The sequence below is a fragment of the Siphateles boraxobius genome, unplaced genomic scaffold, assembly GCF_051911475.1.
Source record: "Siphateles boraxobius isolate OS27281-9 unplaced genomic scaffold, OSU_SipBor_1 66, whole genome shotgun sequence".
NCBI classification, from domain to species: domain Eukaryota; kingdom Metazoa; phylum Chordata; class Actinopteri; order Cypriniformes; family Leuciscidae; genus Siphateles; species Siphateles boraxobius.
This window is the reverse complement of record NW_027509193.1, coordinates 22,871,654-22,890,150: the sequence shown is the minus strand read 5'-3', so window position 1 is coordinate 22,890,150 and position 18,497 is coordinate 22,871,654. Positions and strand designations below refer to the sequence as shown.

General features: G+C 39.1%; 1 protein-coding gene across 7 annotated transcripts in view; it reads left to right on the top strand.

Annotated features, from left to right (window-relative positions):
- Window positions 1-18,497, top strand: part of caskin1 (CASK interacting protein 1) — a 120,820-nt gene that overhangs the window by 81,679 nt on the left and 20,644 nt on the right. For all 7 annotated transcript variants that reach the window (XM_077213033.1, XM_077213029.1, XM_077213034.1 and 4 more), the window contains exons 3-6: window positions 8,330-8,427; window positions 8,578-8,723; window positions 16,976-17,071; window positions 17,180-17,310. In XM_077213033.1, coding sequence (XP_077069148.1) covers window positions 8,330-8,427; window positions 8,578-8,723; window positions 16,976-17,071; window positions 17,180-17,310 — 471 coding nt within the window. The remainder of the gene's footprint in view (window positions 1-8,329; window positions 8,428-8,577; window positions 8,724-16,975; window positions 17,072-17,179; window positions 17,311-18,497) is intronic.

Below are 18,497 nucleotides of genomic sequence, written 5' to 3'. Positions count from 1 at the left end.
GACATCTACATATAAATACTGGATTTACTCTGCTTGGGACAGAATAACGACATGTTAAAATAGAAAAGCATTAACGCAATGTAATGGCAGACTCATAGATTAATAGAAAAAATATTCATAGCAAAATATTTTTTAAACTCTGTTTCAATTATTGGTAAAAGTGATGACCTGTAAATAACCTTAAATGTCTCACTGTACACTGCTATGGTGGAGCCATTGCTTAGCCTACATCTGTACTTTACTAGAGCACCCTCAGTAATTTCAGAAGCACCCTTAGTGATTTGATTCTGGAACCGGGCCTGATCAGGAGCATGAGAGAAACAGCAGAAGCACAGTGTGAGGGATGTCAGGTGCATGATACTGATAGAAGTATCTTCAGCTCTGTAGTAGAAAGTGGGTTTCTGCAGGAACAATAAAAACAAAGGTGCTTTTAGATGGGGCGTGCACTAAGGCTTGATTTAAAGGTTTGTTGTGACAATGTTTTAGACAGATTTGTGAAGGCAGTGCGTCTCAAGGTCATTGGCACTGACAGCCACACAAATACACTCTCATTGCGGTCAGAGTTGAGGCCCAGCAGAGCCACAGCAAAATAGGAGGCTTTCATTGGATTCTAAGATAAGCTCTATCTGAAATGAGTTTGAAAAACATTGCAGCACGACTGCCATCTGCTGTGAGGCTGTGTTCACCGGGATAATCTTCCCATGTCATCTCTCCTGCTGCATCTCACACATTTCTGTCTACCTGTCTCAGCCACGTACCATACCAGCTTTTAAATTGACTATTATACCAAACCTGTTTGTCCATTTCTTCCAGGTGGATTCAAGGTCTGTCTAACCACAGGGTTCCTAGACACTGTTTAGGGGGGCTTTGTCCACGTCTTTCATCTCAGACCACATAAAAATCTCAGATGAATCTAGCTGTCACCCCCTAAAAAAAAATCGAACCTCGCTTTTGAAGCAATAAATATTTCTCTCAGGCACAACAGTTCATTTCAGGTAAGAAGCTAAGACTGAAATTCTAGAATTGCCCACACATGATAGTGTTGAGCTACAGAACATACATATAAAGTTGAGGGTTTATTCAGCTTTGGTAGTGAGGATTTTGATTTGTGGCAGAAATTCCCCTATGCAGCTGACTTCAGTCCATCTGGGACGTCTACTGGCAACATTCAACCTGGGACTTCTACTGGCGACATTTACCCAAAGCGTCTACTGACGACGCTTAAGAATTTATTGTCTAGCGCATCTACTGGCGACGTCTGCTGAGTCGGACGATGTCTGATCCCCTACGAACACTATCACTTGGGAATAAGGTCTCTGTTCCACTGACCTGACAATGCCTTTGAATATGCTTTAATCATGCCCGGAGGATCTCAGACCAATTTTAGAGAATTCCCCTTGACCAAGGGAGTACAGTTTTTATAGAATAAGTGTAGGGCAAAGGTGACTTGATTCATTACATTATCTTCTTTAATATGATTGGTTCTTCTTATTCTCGTTCTCTGTTCATTGGTAAAAGCTTGATGCTAGGGTCATAAAGTTAAAAATATATATATATATTCAGACAACTGTCTAGCTTTGTTGTTATATTTAGACAGCACCTAGTTTTGTTTCCTCTTTTTTTTTCTATATCCAAGCACATATCCAGACAATTTGGCCGAGTTTGGGGACATTTAGTTTGCAAAAGCATTAAATGTTAATCCTGCAAGAAAAAGAGATGTTAGTTGTTTTATTAAAAATGTAAAATTTCCCTCACAGATTCATCATAGAATTAGGCTTGCTGCGATGGACTGGTTTACCGGTCTAATGGACTAATTATCGGTGTTACACCGTGTTCGGCCATACACTGATTACATAACTTGCTCACCGCGGGACCGTTGACAATGTTTTTTTTATAGAAACAAAAGCAATTTAATTCAGTTGGACAATGGACACTACGCTACAATTATTAACTTAAAAACGTCTGCTCTGCTCCATACAGCATGAGATGCAGCGTCGCAGCACAGTGAAGCAGGAGTCAGATTTCACTTATTACGTGACAAGAGTAGCCCTAAGGAGAGATGACTGAAAAGACGATGGCGGAGGATTTGGTGCACAACAGATGCTGAGCATAATTGACAAATATCTTGTAAAATATTCAAACCCTGTACACAGAGTATGCGTGATCGCGAATTAGAAAGTGAATATTAAAAGCGAGCACACATTCAAAAGCCATTTCAATCCCAAACATATTGAAAGTGGCTCCCTGATGCCTCAAATTATAGGCCTATACATAGAGTATGCGTGATCGCAAATTGAAAAGAGAGCCCACATTCAACCCCTCCCCCCCTTTCTAGGATTCTTGTGTTTAGAGCTTGTTCACTGAAATGATTCGTTCAGTGTCCATTTCTTTAGATGTGTCCATTTCTTTCGCTAGCAATAGGTGACATTTAAATTATGATCTTAATGGGCTCTAAGTAAGACATTGAATTGATTTAAAGAAACGGATTTATTATTACTGTATGTCATGATTATGTTTCTACCGCATGGAAGTTCTCTAAATAAACACACAGCCTTAGCTCAGCAGATAATGTTTAATTTTTTTTTTTGAGAGAACAGTGTGCAATACTGGGAATCAGTGTAAAGACTGCATGTGCGGATCAAAAATGACCTCCTTTATAAACCTGCTTCTTGCTGATGTCTTCAAAACACACAGCTTGTGCAGCTACGACTCAATGGCAGGATTAATGATGCTGTTCTTTTATTGAATTCATTTCCACGCTCAGTGAGCATTAGTAAAGCCTTAATTGTTCTGTCTAAACCCAATCAGTTAATTATGACTTTTCATTTCATGAACTGCAACTCTGCAGTTTCTCCCATGCAATTCATCATCTTAAGATTTTTAATATACTAAAGGTTCCTGTTACTGCTGCCCATCAATATAACAAAACAAATCAATTCAGTGAAAGCCACACTGTGAGTTGCTTTGAAGCCATACAACTCATTTTTAAAAGATGATAGTTTAAACATTTTTCATATGAGCAAGAGTTCTGGGAAACTGTTATATCTGAATTGGTCCGATAAGCATAGGTCAGTAACAGTATATTTAAGCTCATTAAATTACTGTAGGCCGTTCAAAAGATTTTGATAGAAGTGTGCATAGAATTTATCAAAATTGATAGTAATGTTTAATGTTATGTTGTGCTGGAATTTAAAAGGGGTTTCTGGTATGTCTGCGATTTGTGGGGTTACCATTGTGGTGAAGAATAGCCTGTGGGTAGGTTAAGGATTGACCGAATACCACTAAGGCTATATGTTGCTTTTTTTAAAACCAATGGCTGTGTACACTTCAGCACAGTCTCTTTGCTAATTATACAAGTACTGGCAGTTAGCAATAGCACAAGTACAGTAAATAATTTGAGTTTATAGGTTCTGATTAAAATGGTTTTGTGTAATTTAATTTAGTTCCAGCTACATAAAGTGTTTAAGTAGTATTATAGTTTAATTTAATATAATGTTAAAATTATATTATGTTATAATGACTCAAATTGAATAAGTTCACAGTATTCATAAATATAATTTTTTTAACTTAAGTGGTTTAAGCTAATCAGTTCCTTAAATGCTTTTAGTTACCTTAAAGTTGGGTTTTACAGTGTACAAAACATTCTCGTAAATGCTGTGCTTTACATTCATAACATTATTTTCATCAAAGAAAATGCATTGTCAAGGTTTACACAAAAAGTTAGCATAATAATAAATGTTTCTTGAGCAGAAAATCATCATATTAAAATGATTTCTGAACGATCTTGTGACACTGAAGACTGGAGTAATGACGCTGAAAATTCAGCTTTGCATCACAGGAATCAATCTGATTTTTGAGTTCAGATATATATTTTTTCTGGTTTCTTTTGTGACTATTCTTTGTTGGCAAAACATAAAGCTTTGCATGTCGCCAAGCAACAGAGTGAGTCGTGCGACAGCAGTTTTCCCACCTCTTTACCCAATCAAATTTGAAAAAATAACATTTTGCAGCTATTTCATAAACACATGACATCCATATTACCTTCGGTAATAGAGATAACAGACATCTTGTGATAATAAGTGTTCTCATAAGATGTTCTTTCTAATCTGAGATCATTCTAATCTGAGATCATTCCCATCATCTTTCTAATCAAGAGCCTGTCGTTTTGCCTTCCCCTTTAATAAAACAATATGAAACCTACCTTCAAATAAAAGTGTCACAGAGAAAGAACAACTGATAAACAGCAGAGCTGAAATATTTCAGAAACGGATATTACCAGCACCGACACGTAGGATTGTCTCATTTGATGGCATTTTGTTAGAGATAAATGTTGAAGAGTTGGAGGAGCCAGTAGAGCAGTAGATGTGCCTGGATTATTACCCTTGATTCATTTGATGTGTCTGCCAAAAACCAAATGTGTGAGATCATTGATGGAAGAGCAACAGTTTATCTGTCATACAGATGACAGATAAACATACAGTCTGGTCATACAGTCTGCAGAGCGTGAAGCGTCATGGCTCTGCTGTAACCCATTGGAGAAGGTTTTTGTTTATTTAACATGGCTGCCAAATCTTGCTAGTACTGTGACATTTCTAAGAGGGTGCAGACAAGTTTAATGATTATATATATTCCCCTGATAGTTATAAATAATCCAGTAAAGTGTTAATAAAATGATTACGTGTGCCTTGAGGGCATGATTGTTCTTCCGGTATCGATAACTCAAGGGTCTGTGTGTAATATATTCATGTCTCTTTTGTGAGTCAATGTCACATAGTATATATGTACATTCGGGTCCACATTTGAAAAAAATTATAATTTAATTAACTATATATAATATTATTTTATATACATATTATATACATATATATTTCATTTTTTGGGGTTTGTATTTGGGGTTAGTGCAATTTTTAATGTTTCCTATGTCTCTTATGCTCAAAGCTGCATTTATTTGATGAAAAATACAGTAAAAACAGTAATAATGTGAAATATTATTACAATTTAAAATAATTGTGTAACATGATCCTTCAGAAATCATTATAATATGCTGATTTTCTGCTCAAGAGATATTTATTATTATTATCAATGTTAGGGTATTGATAATAAACAGTATTTTTGTGGAAATTGTATTTAAGAATAGCATTTATTTGAAATAGAATTGTTTTTAACATTATAAATGTCTTTACTTTATATCTTTAGAAATCTTACAGATACCACACACACACACACACATATATATATATATATATATATATATATATATATATATATATATATATATATATATATATATATATATATATATATACATACATATATATATATATATATATATATGTGTGTGTGTGTATATGTGTGTATATGTGTGTGTGTGTGTGTAAACAGTATCTTATCAGACATTCTGCTCAGTGAATGGAGGAGTGCTGATTATGCTTCCTTTCGAGGGAACGCCTTGGGCTTTAGTACCCTCTTAAGAAAAGTAGGTCAGTCGACATGTGTATATTTACCTCTGTCTTGCTCTATAGTGACACTTGAGAAAGAAATACATACACGCATATATGAATAGACAGGGCTTACTGTATCTGACCTACTAATAGAGAAAGTGCCACAGAGTGAAGGGAACATGAATATTGTATTGCATGAGATGTGGAGCCTGGGAAAAGGGGGACGTTTGGTGGGGAGACACCAGACATCACCCAGCAGCAGCTCTTCTGCAGTGGCACAGTGCAAACCTGCATGACAGTGCCAGTGAGAGAGGAAGAGATTGGTCAGACCTGGTTCCTGTGAGTTTAGTATTCTGCTCTGAGCTGAGGGTTTACGTTCACAACCGTAGCTATGGTTACAGCATATTTCATGCACCAATCACAGAAAGTGAGCTGTTACAGAAAATCTAATGAGGGCTTTTTGTCTCTTCCACTTTGAAAAACCTTCTGCAATATTGTGTTATGAACACAGGACACCACTGTACTCTGGACATGTTATACTGCATCATTATAATGCATTGTGAGAAAATACTCCGATTGTATTTTACAAATACTACTGTTATGATGTCACAGAATGTAGTTTTAAGAGTTTTTTAGGCGAGAATGTAGTTATTTAGACCTCAAATATGTGACTTATATATAAATGTAGCGCATATTAGACAATTTGTTTAGATGTTTTCAGAAAAAGAGCTCCAGACCGTCAGCGGCTGTTCAGTAGTCATGTAACCGCAGAGAACAGTGTCATATCGGCCAGTCCTTCGGGAATTTGCCGCAGGCTCTTATGTAGATAGTGTTTAAACACGAGATATAATTCATTTTGGGCATATCAAATGTCTCAATGTACATACTCAGTCATAACTGTGTGTGTGTGTGTGTGTGTGTGTGTGTGTGTGTGTGTGTGTGTGTGTGTGTGTGTGTGTGTGTGTGTGTGTGTGTGTGTGTGTGTGTCTGTGTGTTTGTGTTTGTTTAGCTTATGTATGGTGTTTTGTGTTGTAAGTGTTTGTTACACATTTTGATGCCAGGGGTAGAGGGGCTCCCACTTAAAGCACTTGTGGCTCAAGGCCAGCCATTTTCACAGTCATGATGGATGATAGCGTTCCATCTAGAGCCAAACTGTTCCTAGTTTTGGTTTTGTTCAAACCCACCATGGAGAAAACTCTCTCTGCATCTGCATGCGAGTGGGGAAGAACTAAAACCATTTTGTCAGCTGTAGGCTGCCTTCTAAATCTGCTCAAACCAGTCACCTTTAAAGGGGTCATCGGATGCCCATTTTCCACAAGTTGGTATGATTCTTTGGGGTCTTCATGTAAAGTTTGTAACATATTTAGGTTAAAATTAAAAACACCCTTTTTACCTCCTCAAAAACAGCTCTGTTCACAGTGACCTGCTTCAGTGCATGTCTCTTTAAATGATGAGCAACTGCTCACCTTCTTTTTGGCTTTTTGAGGGTTAAAAAAAAAGAAAGTGGATTTTTTTCATTGTATGGTGGTTGTGTCCACACACTGCAAAGACACATGTATATGCCAGCACCATATAATTTTGCATCTGATGATCCCTTTAAAAGCAGTTGGAGAGTTTTTGACTGCATCAAAAATAATTTAGCACGAATTTGGCTATGTTCCTCAACATCAGGTCTCACTGACCTCATATTTCGTCCAGGATCAAAATGCTAAAAAAAACAAAAACAAATGAAGGGGTTCCTACCGCAAACCGCATTCATCAGATCTTGCTCTTCCAACTTCCACTCCGTGTGTGCGAGTGTTGCCTAGTAACGAATTTGCTTGCAGCGGGAACACGTAATTGACCCGGAAACAACTGATTCTAATTTCTGATTGGCTTGTAGCTGGCATTTAACTTTGTATAACTCGAGACAGCTGCTAAGAACTCGGCAGAGAACCTCCCTACGTTTGCCTGCGCCTCGTCCATCTTTCTTGTCCAATGCCTGTTGGTTTGGAGAACACCAGAAAAGAGATCAGAGACCATTCCTTCATATAGAATTTCTCCGGATCTTTCAGATTCTCAGCTCCATTTTGGTGCTTCTTCTCTTCAGTTCAGCCCACTCATTTTCTGTAGGGTTCAGGTCAGGGGACTGGGAGGGTCATGGCAGAAGCTTCATTCTGTGCTCAGTGACTTATTTTTGTGTTGATTTTGATGTTTGTTTTGGATCATTGACCTGATGGAAGGACCAACCACGGCCCATTATAAGATTTCTAGCAGAGGCAGTCAGGTTTTGACTTTTTATCTGTTGGTATTTGCTAGAATCCATGATACAATGTATCTGAACAAGATGTCCATGACCTCAGGAAAAAAACATGCCCACAACATTAAAGATCTAGCAGTATATTTAACTGTGGGTTCGGGGTACTTTTTATTCCTGTTTGCAAAACCTGGTGGGGTTTGCTACCAAAAAGCTATTTTTTTTTAGTTTTATCTCAGCATAGAATCCAGTCGAAGTTCCAGTCTTGTCTGACAACTGAATATGCTGGAGTTTGTTTTTGGATGAGAGAGGAGGATTTATCTTGAGACCCTCCACAACAACAGGTGGTGATGTAGGGGTTGTTTGAAATTTTTAGGCTTTCTGTCCCCAAGACTCAACTAATCTCAACTATATATATATATATATATATATATATATAGGAATATTTTAATGGAAGTACTAAACACGGCACAACTGCAATTTGAGTGTGAATAATACTAATAAATTGTGTATTTCAAATTAAAATTACAGTTACATCCTGTTTGTTACTTCAATTCAAATTTAGTAATGGAATTTCTATTCTTAATTCAATTCTGAATGGCACAGTCCTAAAATCTACATCCTGTTTATGTTTTGTGTCTGTTATTCACAGATTTTCACCACTGCACCATGCAGCTCTCAATGGAAATGTGGAGGTTATATCACTGCTGTTGGACTCTCAGGCCTTAGTGGACATCAGGGACCAGAAAGGTACCAGAAAAACATTAATGCAGATTTAAAAAAAGTACTGCATTGCTTTAGATGTCACTTCCTAACGATCTTAAACAAGCTTAACTCTACATGTATGTTTTAGGAATGTGTAGTGCAGTAATATCAAAAGTCTTTCCTCTCGTGTTGCAGGGATGCGGCCTCTGCATTATGCGGCATGGCAGGGAAAGTCCGAACCCATGAAGTTGCTGCTGAAGTCAGGCTCCTCCGTGAACGGTCAGTCTGATGAGGGTCAGATCCCCCTGCACCTGGCTGCTCAGCACGGACACTATGACGTAGTAAGTACAAACTGCTACAACACAATGCCCACTCTTCTTCAAAGACAGTGTATGATAAAAGATCCAACATGCTGTTATGGATACTGACCATTCAAAAATGAAAATTCTGTCATGCTTTTCTCACCCTCATGTCGTTCCAAACCATTTTGTTCACCTTCGGAACACAAAAAAAGATCTTTTTGATGAAATCTGAGTGATTTCTGTCCCTCCATTGACAGCTACACAACTACCACTTTGATTACCAAATGAAGAAAAAGAAAACCCTTCACTTTTTCTTAGCATTGATCAGCAAACATAAACAGAAGCTCAACTGATCCTGCTTAAGATGCGAGAACAAACCTCATTGGTTCTTCCTGAAGCTCAAACGTGCTGAGTAACACGAGAATTAACTTAATTTGTTCTTGTGGAAGCTCAAACGTGCTGCGTAACACACGAGAATGAACCTCATTGGTCCTCGCATGTCAAGCGAACATGTTTGAGTTTCCATTTACCACAACTGATGTGTGAGTTGATGAATGTTTAAATGTGAATAAAAGCCTAAATTAAATCTGTTCATCATATAAAGTGATCGAGTGATCTAACCCTTCAAGAAAGAAGTTAAGAAAGTTCTTAAGATACATTTTAAGAAGTTGACCATCACATAATGGAAAGCACAGGATTGTGGGATATCAAAGCCAGCGAAGGATACATCTATGCTACCTTTAAAAATCAATCAGATGAAGGTACCTTAGGAGACAGGAAGTGAAGTTAACTTTGTATTCGGACGTGCCTTGATGCCATCCTACTGTGTAATGCAGCATTTCAAACACAGCCAATTACAATGTTAACAAAAATAACCGAAATAACCATATATGGAACTTACAACGCCTAGTTTCACTATGCATATCGTCATTTGCATATGCATATTCATCCACATGATACCATGTGTAACGGTTCACAAGACAGTAGGAAGATATGAGATACGGATGTGCCGTCACATTACATTGCTAAAAATCATTTAGTAGCCTAGCCTTGCCTTATTTTTGAATAAATAAATCAAAATAGTATAAAATACATTTCAGAGAACGTTTTTGTCAATCTTTTCCTCTGGCCATATAGTATTTAATAATTGCTTTATATTTTTAATGGAAACAGATAGGCCTTATTGTGCATTATTGATCATTATTTGCGCGAAAATATTTTCTCAGACCACGAGTTCTGCTATTATCATGCGCTAAGCAATCCTCGCTGTAGTTAAGACATTAAAACACAGCATGCCATAGGAAAAGTGTTCAAAACATCACATCCACTACAAATAAAATATTTATTAGAATATAATTTTTTTTGTAACTTAATAATTTAATGTAATTAAAGTGCTTAAAGGGTTAGTTCGCCCATTTAAGACATGAAGTTGTATGCAATCATTACCAGCACTATAGTGTATACACACTGACCCACTCTGTTGTCACCCCCCTGGTCCGAGTTCTGACCGCTGGAAGTTTTTGAATGAAGTAATCCCGGCTACTTTCCGGGGCCACAAAACTGTGCGTTTTTACGTGAAAAAAAGATTTGCGTTTCAAAGCTTGATTAATTTAACACAAAAAAAACACGCCGGGCAAAATTCATACCTCAGTTTTAATGCGGCACTATTTTCCTTCCGTTTCTATCAATCCGCGCTGCTGTCAATGTCAACAGTGCGCACGTGACGATCAGCTCTTCCATAGTGTTTACACAATCGATCGACAACAAGGTAAAAAATATTAAATTAACAATGGTGCAAACTTGTAAATTCCCAGGCTGTGACAACAAGGATGTGCCGGGATCAAAGTTCAAATTTCATCGTTTTCCTGTATCAAATATAAATATGAGACAGCTTTGGCTGGTTGCCATCGGCTACTCAGCGGGAGCTAAATTATCTCGAATAAAGGATTTTCGTGTGTGTAGTGCTCACTTCAGCGAAGACGATTACATCTCCAACCAAGGAGGAAAAGGAAAAAACATGATTTTAAAGAGTTTTGCTGTACCAGTACCACGGGTAAGCTCTATTTACTAACTTTATGATCCCATGTCTAAACTGTACGGTAAACAAGATGATGTTTAGACTCCATTATAAAACACGTGAAAAGATGTGTAAAAAAAAATATATATATATATATATTGTTACAATTTGCTGTGAAAAATATTTGATTGAACACACCATTTGTCATTCATCCTGCCTCTTGCTACAGCTGTGGTGGGCCCAGCATCAGATTGGACAACTTCTCTGTCCTCTCGCTCTCTCTCTTCCCGTTCTTTGTCCATCTGCTCAAGTTCGGCATCTGTATACTCCGGTTCATAAAGATATCCCTTTGTCGTTGAGTTAAAATTACTGTCTTCATCTGATCCGTCTGACACTGTGCTAAAATTAGTTTCATCATCTGAAGTTTCGTAGTCGGACATGTTGTCGGCGAGTCGCGCTATCAACAGCTAATCGTCACGTGCGCACTGTTGTTGACATTGACAGCAGCGCGGATTGATAGAAACGGAAGGAAAATAGTGCCGCATTAAAACTGAGGTATGAATTTTGCCCGGCGTGTTTTTTTTGTGTTAAATTAATCAAGCTTTGAAACGCAAATCTTTTTTTCACGTAAAAACGCACAGTTTTGTGGCCCCAGAAAGTAGCCGGGATTACTTCATTCAAAAACTTCCAGCGGTCAGAACTCGGACCAGGGGGGTGACAACAGAGTGGGTCAGTGTGTATACACTATAGTGCTGGTAAGGATTGCATACAACTTCATGTCTTAAATGGGCGAACTAACCCTTTAACTCAAGAAGGGCATATTTAATCTAAATGTGTATATAAGATGTAAAACATAGTTTAATTCATTCTTTTATTTATGTAAACTGTTATTGTGAACATGCTCTGTATTTATATTAGGACTCATAATGAAGATTTAAAGTGGTTTTCCTTCATCTGCCGTCAGTCCCTCAGCTCACCATCGGTGTCGCCAAACTGCTCCGTCTCCAAAATGTTCGTACACATGGGTCAGAGTTTGCGAGCAGGTGCACCAATTTTCCCCTTAAGTTTGTTTTTATAAATCACAACTTATGCGTCAGAAGTGGCGTACGCCTCTTTCAGGGCCTGTTTTGTGCGTACGCCCCGCTTATAAATGAGGCACCTGATGTCTGAGGACTTCCATTATAATACACACAAACACACAAATTAGTTGTTTGGCAAACAGTCCCTTTAGTAAATAAATGTGATAAAACAAGCATGTTGTACTAACTTTATCTCCAATTTTTCTTCAATATAGAAATTTCAAATGTGATAATGATTAGCATATTTCAGCCAGTGCACAAGAGAATACCGGCACTTATTTTTTTCAAAGCAGCGATCCTAACTTTTGATTTTTAAGAATATTCCTTTCAGGAATATGAATTCTTCTTAAATGTTGTCTTAAGAACAATCTTAAGGAAAAAAATGAGAACACTCTTAAGAAAAGTTTTTGGGAATATTATTATTTTTTAATATGTAAAAAAAAAAAAAAAAACAGTTAAGAAGAATTTTATTCTTAAGAAAGATTCATGAACCCGGTGTTGTGCCTAATTTCAAGCCGTTGCCAAATTATTACCCCCCTAGTATTGGCAGACATGGGCAGTATTTCAATTAAATGTATTTTAAATACGTATTTAATTACTTTAGTGTATTTTGTAATTTGTATTTTGCAGGTGTGGAAAAATTTAAATGTATTTTGTAACAAAATATTTTGAGGGAGTGTATTTGGAGTATTTCAAATACTTAAATACTTTAAAAAAATCACCATAGTAAATGATTTTGCCATATTTTCGGTCTGATGTTGGCAATGGCAATGTCCAGGTTAGATGCACGAAAATCACGTGACCCGTGACCCTGAACCCTGTAGGCTCCATTGTGCTAACACAGAAACCAAAAATTCTCGGGACAGCAGCATTTGTCCAAATTTTTATCTTAACCATTCTATTTCATCAGAAACGATCGTAAAACAGGGCTTTAAGTGTAAAATACCGAACTTGTCCTTTAAGGCACGAGTAGAGTAATGGTGATGAAATGGCTACGTAGCTTACATCAAACACGTTTTGCTATTAAGGGCAGCCTACCACACCATTGATGTAAACTTAGCTATACATGCCATTTACGTCAGAGGGAGCTATTTCAGGCCCTATAGAGGTTTAGTGAAATGCCCATACTTTTTTATTTTGCTTCTTCACCATTTTTAATTTACACATGTCTCATATTTGTGTTATTGCTACTATTTGTGTTATTGAACTTTCAGTAATAAAAAAAAGACTTAAGATTATTGTGGGAGTATTTTTGTATTTTCAAAATACTAATTACTTGTATTTTGTTTAAATACATTTTTCACATCAGTATTTTGTATTTTATTTTGTTACATTTTATGAGCCAGTATTTGTATTTTGTAACAAAATAGTTTTTGATGTATTTGTGCCCACCTCTGAGTATTGGTAGGTTTAGGATTAGTTGTGGGGGAGGGGTTAGGATTAGGCAATCAGATACTGACTTCAACGAGGGGGGTAATAATTTGGCAGGGAGTCGAAATTTGGCACAACACCAGCCCCTGATGAGTAGATGCTTTGAAGCGAGATCATCATACACACATGCATGTAATAAAACTCACATGCCTTCACCGCTTTCTCTGTCAGAGTTTCTACCACTTAGTGAAGAGGCAGTTTCATTATACTTCGGCTATTATTCTACTGCGGCTATTATTCTATGACACTGTGCATTTTGGTTACGTGATGATCCTGGTTCCAGTGGCCTTAATCCATGCACAGCTTTTTTGTCAACAAACACCATAATAGTCTATATTTCAGCATAAAAACTACAGCTAGCCAAATTGAAGAAAAATGAAAGGGATTCAGATCGCATTATAATCAATGAAGCTGTCTCCGAATCTCTTATGTACATTGCACCTACACGTTACAATGAGACGATTCAAACGGGCAGAACTCAGCACTCAACAAAAAAGCTGTCTTTTTTAACGGTGAGTGGATTCTGACTAACTCGAACACCTCTGATTGGTCACTGTGCTCAAGAGATCAACGGACATGTCTGTGATTGGCTGCATTGCTCAACGCTGCTAAAACACTTTGTAAATAGAAACATTTAGCGCAAACACAAATACATACTGGAGCGTTCGCCAAATATGTTTTGCAAATATGATATTATTACAGTATCAACTAAGGGTGCTCTTGCTTTAGTTTAATAGTGCTTAGCACCCCTGTAGAACCATGCTATGCAGTGTTCTAAAACAGGGTTTAATTCTGGCATGTTAAATTAGGAAAAACATCCTCTAACCCCAACCTGCTTTTTCCACAAATCACACCCTGGGGATGCACAATATTAAAATCCTGTTATTAGTAATCCATTAATTACTTTCATGATATGATTGATAACCTACATAAACATTCTATATTATATTGTCTAAAAACGCAAAATAAAAAATGAAACAAATAAAACACTCAAGAAATAAAATAATTATTTTAATATCAATATTTATTTATTTTTTATTTATTTCCATACACCTCCTCACTATATATTTTGAGATCAACTGATTCTTAAGCTAAATGTAAAAATAGGTGGAATAACGGCTCTGGTTACGCATGTAACCTTAGTTCCCTGAAGGGAACGAGACGCTGCGTGAAACGCTGTGGGAACGCCCCTGCGTGAGTGCGTCATGAAGCACGTATAAAAACAGTCCAATGGCGAGATGGAACGTCATAGGCGGGTGACGTCATCGACCAGGAAACTATATAAGCACCCCCAAAACACTAGCGCATCAGCTTCTGATAAGACTGAAGCAAGTGCTCACAGGCATGCTGGGAGTATGGCACAGACACGCAGCGTCTCGTTTCCTTCAGGGAACTAAGGTTACATACGTAACCAGAGACGTTCCCTTTCAGGGAACTCGAGCTGCGTGAAACGCTGTGGGAACGCTAATACCAACGTCGCCATACGAGCAAGTGTCCGTCGTGCTAGGCCGAATGGAAGAACCCGATATTGGTACGATTTGCCCCCGAAAGCGAACCTGAGGAACTTCCTGTGTTGTGGAAGGATGGAAATATGGAAGTATGCGTCCTTTAGATCTATCGTGTCAAACCAGTCCTCGGACCTGATCTGTGACACGATCTGCTTGAGAGTCAGCATCTTGAACTTGAGCTTCCCTACTTAGCGATTTAATAGGCGCAGATCTAAAATTGGACGTAATCCCCCATCCTTCTTCGGAATGATGAAATATCGGCTGTAATAACCCAACTCGCTGCTGGGAGGAAGAACTCGTTCTATAGCCCCCTTCAGCAGAAGAGTTTTCACCTCTTGTTCCATAACCAGAGCTGTGGGCAGAACCCCTTTGAAGCGAGGCGGGCGTACCAGTCTCTCGAGACTGGCCTCTGGAATATTTTGAGTGGCAGACACAGTGCCCTGTAAAGGCGCACCGGCAGGGAACAATTGGCCTGACCACTCTGGACCACTCCTCAGAGTGGACGAGCGTCCCTCGGGAAAACGCTCGCTGGGACCGTCTACGCCCCGGCACGCAGGCGGGGTTGGCCGAACGGGCCCCTGAGGGCACCGAGAGAGAATGGGCACCGTGTAATGCGGCGAATACCCTCCCCTCTCGGTGGGGACCACCCTCAGCATCCTGACGCTTTTGGCGTCAGGACCTCTTCTTTGACGAGGCCTTCTTGGCAACGATAACTGTCCTCAGATCAGCCCTGCCCCTAGACGACCTCGTCTGAGAGCACGAGACGCGACGCTCTGTTTATGCTGCGCCCTATGTGAGGAGCTACTCGACGGCCGGGGCTGCTCCAGCCCAGCTCCTTGGTGGCAGGGAGAGATAGATCTGCTGCCTGACGTAATTCTCGAATTACGTCAGCACTAATTCATCCCCCTCACTCATATCTTTTAATAGGTCTGCTTGATAGGCTTGTTATACTGACATAGTGTGTAAGCACGCTGCCGCTTGACCTGCCGGCGAGTAAGCTTTGCCAACCAAAGCCAAGGTGTTTCTTAATGGCTTGGTGGGCAATGCCGGTGTCTTAAATGACGATGCCGTAACTGGAGATAGATGACTCGCTAACGTCTCTTCAGCCTTAGGCATCGCCCCATAACCATAATTCTTAGCCCCAGAAATATTTGAATAAACAGATGTTTGCTGGCTAAATATTCTGGATGATACTGGTCTTTTCCATGTGTGGAGGTCAGGAAAGAAAGAAAGACACCGGCGTGGAGGTGCAGCACGAGAGGGCAGCAATCTTTCATCTAGTTTACTCTTTGAACGAGATTCCTGTCTATCAGCTGGCCACTCGATGCTTAATTTTTCTACAGCACGAGTGAGCACCTCCATAAGCTCCTCACTAGCAGGAGACTGAAGTGACGAGTCCCCAGTCTCTGCTGTATCAATACTTTCAACATCCAGATCCTCAGAACTGGATAATTGAAGTGATGATGCCTCAGCCCGGGCGGAAGAAACCGCAGCGCGTGCTTCCGAACCCGGATCTGAGGCATTGGATCTACCAGGTAAGGGCTGAGATAAGGCAGAGCCCGTCTCAATCCCCGCTGATAGATCCATTTCGATCCCCACGATTGAAGCCTTTGCTGTGCCTCGGCAGCAGCGGGACCCGAACCGCGGGGAGCGCGCACCGAACCACTCTCCTCGAAGAGGGCTCGGCGGGAACAGAGCGTTTTTATAAACAAACTTTCGCAATGCTCAAAATCAGCTCCCTCGAGAGCTGCCTGTGCATGCAGCACTCCCAAACAAACAACACAAAGATTGTGTGTGTCCCCGCCCGTAATATAACGTGGGCAGGGATGAACACACTTTCTGAACTGCTTTCTGTTCGCTCGCCATGATATATATATAGTCTCTTTTTATAGTTTTTATATATATATATATATATGTGAAAAACTCCTGCCTAGCAATTTCTAAGGACAGACAAGAACACTTGAGACAGACTTTTTCATACACAGAGCGCTTGCTGAAGACTCAGAAGCTGATGCGCTTGTGTTTTGGGGGTGCTTATATAGTTTCCTGGTCGATGACGTCACCTGCCTATGACGTTCCGTCTCGCCATTGGACTGATTTCATACCTGCTTCATGACGCACTCACGCAGGGGTGTTCCCACAGCGTTTCACGCAGCTCGAGTTCCCTGAAAGGGAACACATTTTTAGAAATATATATATGAGAATATTGGCTATGGTAGTGATATATGCAACTAACAGCTGGTTACCTGTCCACAGTCTGAGATGCTTCTGCAGCACCAGTCAAACCCCTGCATAATGGACAATGCTGGGAAGACGCCATTGGACCTGGCTTGTGAATTCGGCCGTGTTGGGGTGAGTCACACGCTGCTTTTTTATGGTACTGTCAAATTACTTATATATCTTTTTGTTTCTGTCTGTGATTGGCTTTTGTGTGTGTATGGTCTTCTGTTTGCCCTGCAGGTGGTCCAGCTGCTGCTGAGCAGTAACATGTGTGCAGCTCTGTTGGAGCCCAAACCCGGAGACTCGACAGATCCCAACGGCACCAGCCCACTGCATCTCGCTGCCAAGAACGGACACATCGACATCATCAGGTGAGCACTCTGAGCCCCAAGACTTGGATGGAAAGACAGGATGCCTGGCTTGAATGCTATTCTAAGAATAGAAGTCAAACCTCCAGTCTGCCTGTGCCGGGTCAATGTTTCACCTTTGTTTACCAGACACTGAAAGTAAATCAGGTCACCTTTTCTAGCCACTAAAACATCTTAGGATAAGAAAATGTGGTGACACTTTACAACATTAGTTACTGCATTAGGTGTCATGAATTAACAATAAGCAAAAGGTTTGGTTACACATTATTTTAAGGTGGCGAGGTTACATTGTACTTACTCAAATATGAAACTGATTAACATTAATTAATTAACTACATGTACTTACTACAGAGTTACGGTTAGGGTTTGGTTTAGGGTTGTTACTTGTAATTATGCATAATATACTGTTATTACTAAAGTAAGTACATCTAGAAACATATAACTACATCACCCAAAAGTAAAGTTTTACCAAAGATTCTCACATTATTTATTAATCTAGGTTAATTTGTAACTAATTTAATTTGTATATTATATTATTATTATTATTATTTACCAATATTAATAATAAATATGCAGTTATTCAATAATTTGTTTTCATTCATAATACATTCATTATTGTTCATTTTTATAACTTAGAATGTAGAATGCAGTATATGTAGATATTAGCATTTACATTTGATGCTCTGAAGGGAAGGGGTCATATCCAACACATACTGAAATTCTTTAACAGAAGCAGTGTATGTTTTTCATGAGACAGTCAGAAGCTGCTGGCGGGATTTGTGCCTCATATATTACGGGCGAATATACATCACACATAGGAATTTCTCGTAACGCATCTGTAAACCTGTTATTTTTGTGGAAGGGAATTTTACAGCCCACAGCAGCACGGCGTAAGAAACGATTCAGATTCTCTCTGTGGCATCAACACCCAGAGGAATGCTTTAAATTTCAGAGATTGTGTTAAAACCTGCAGCAGTTCTCGGGTGAGACGGGAAAGTTTGAGTGAAATTAAGAAAGAACACTTGAATCATTTATCATTGTGTAGAGAAAAGCAAAATGAAGTCCTGTTATTAAATTCACATGTTCATATATGTCTTCTTATAAGGCAGGCGACTGTTTAGGTCCTCAATAAGTGTTTACATATGCTGTCACAATCAAGGTGAAGCAGCTTTTTGTATAGTCGAGCTACA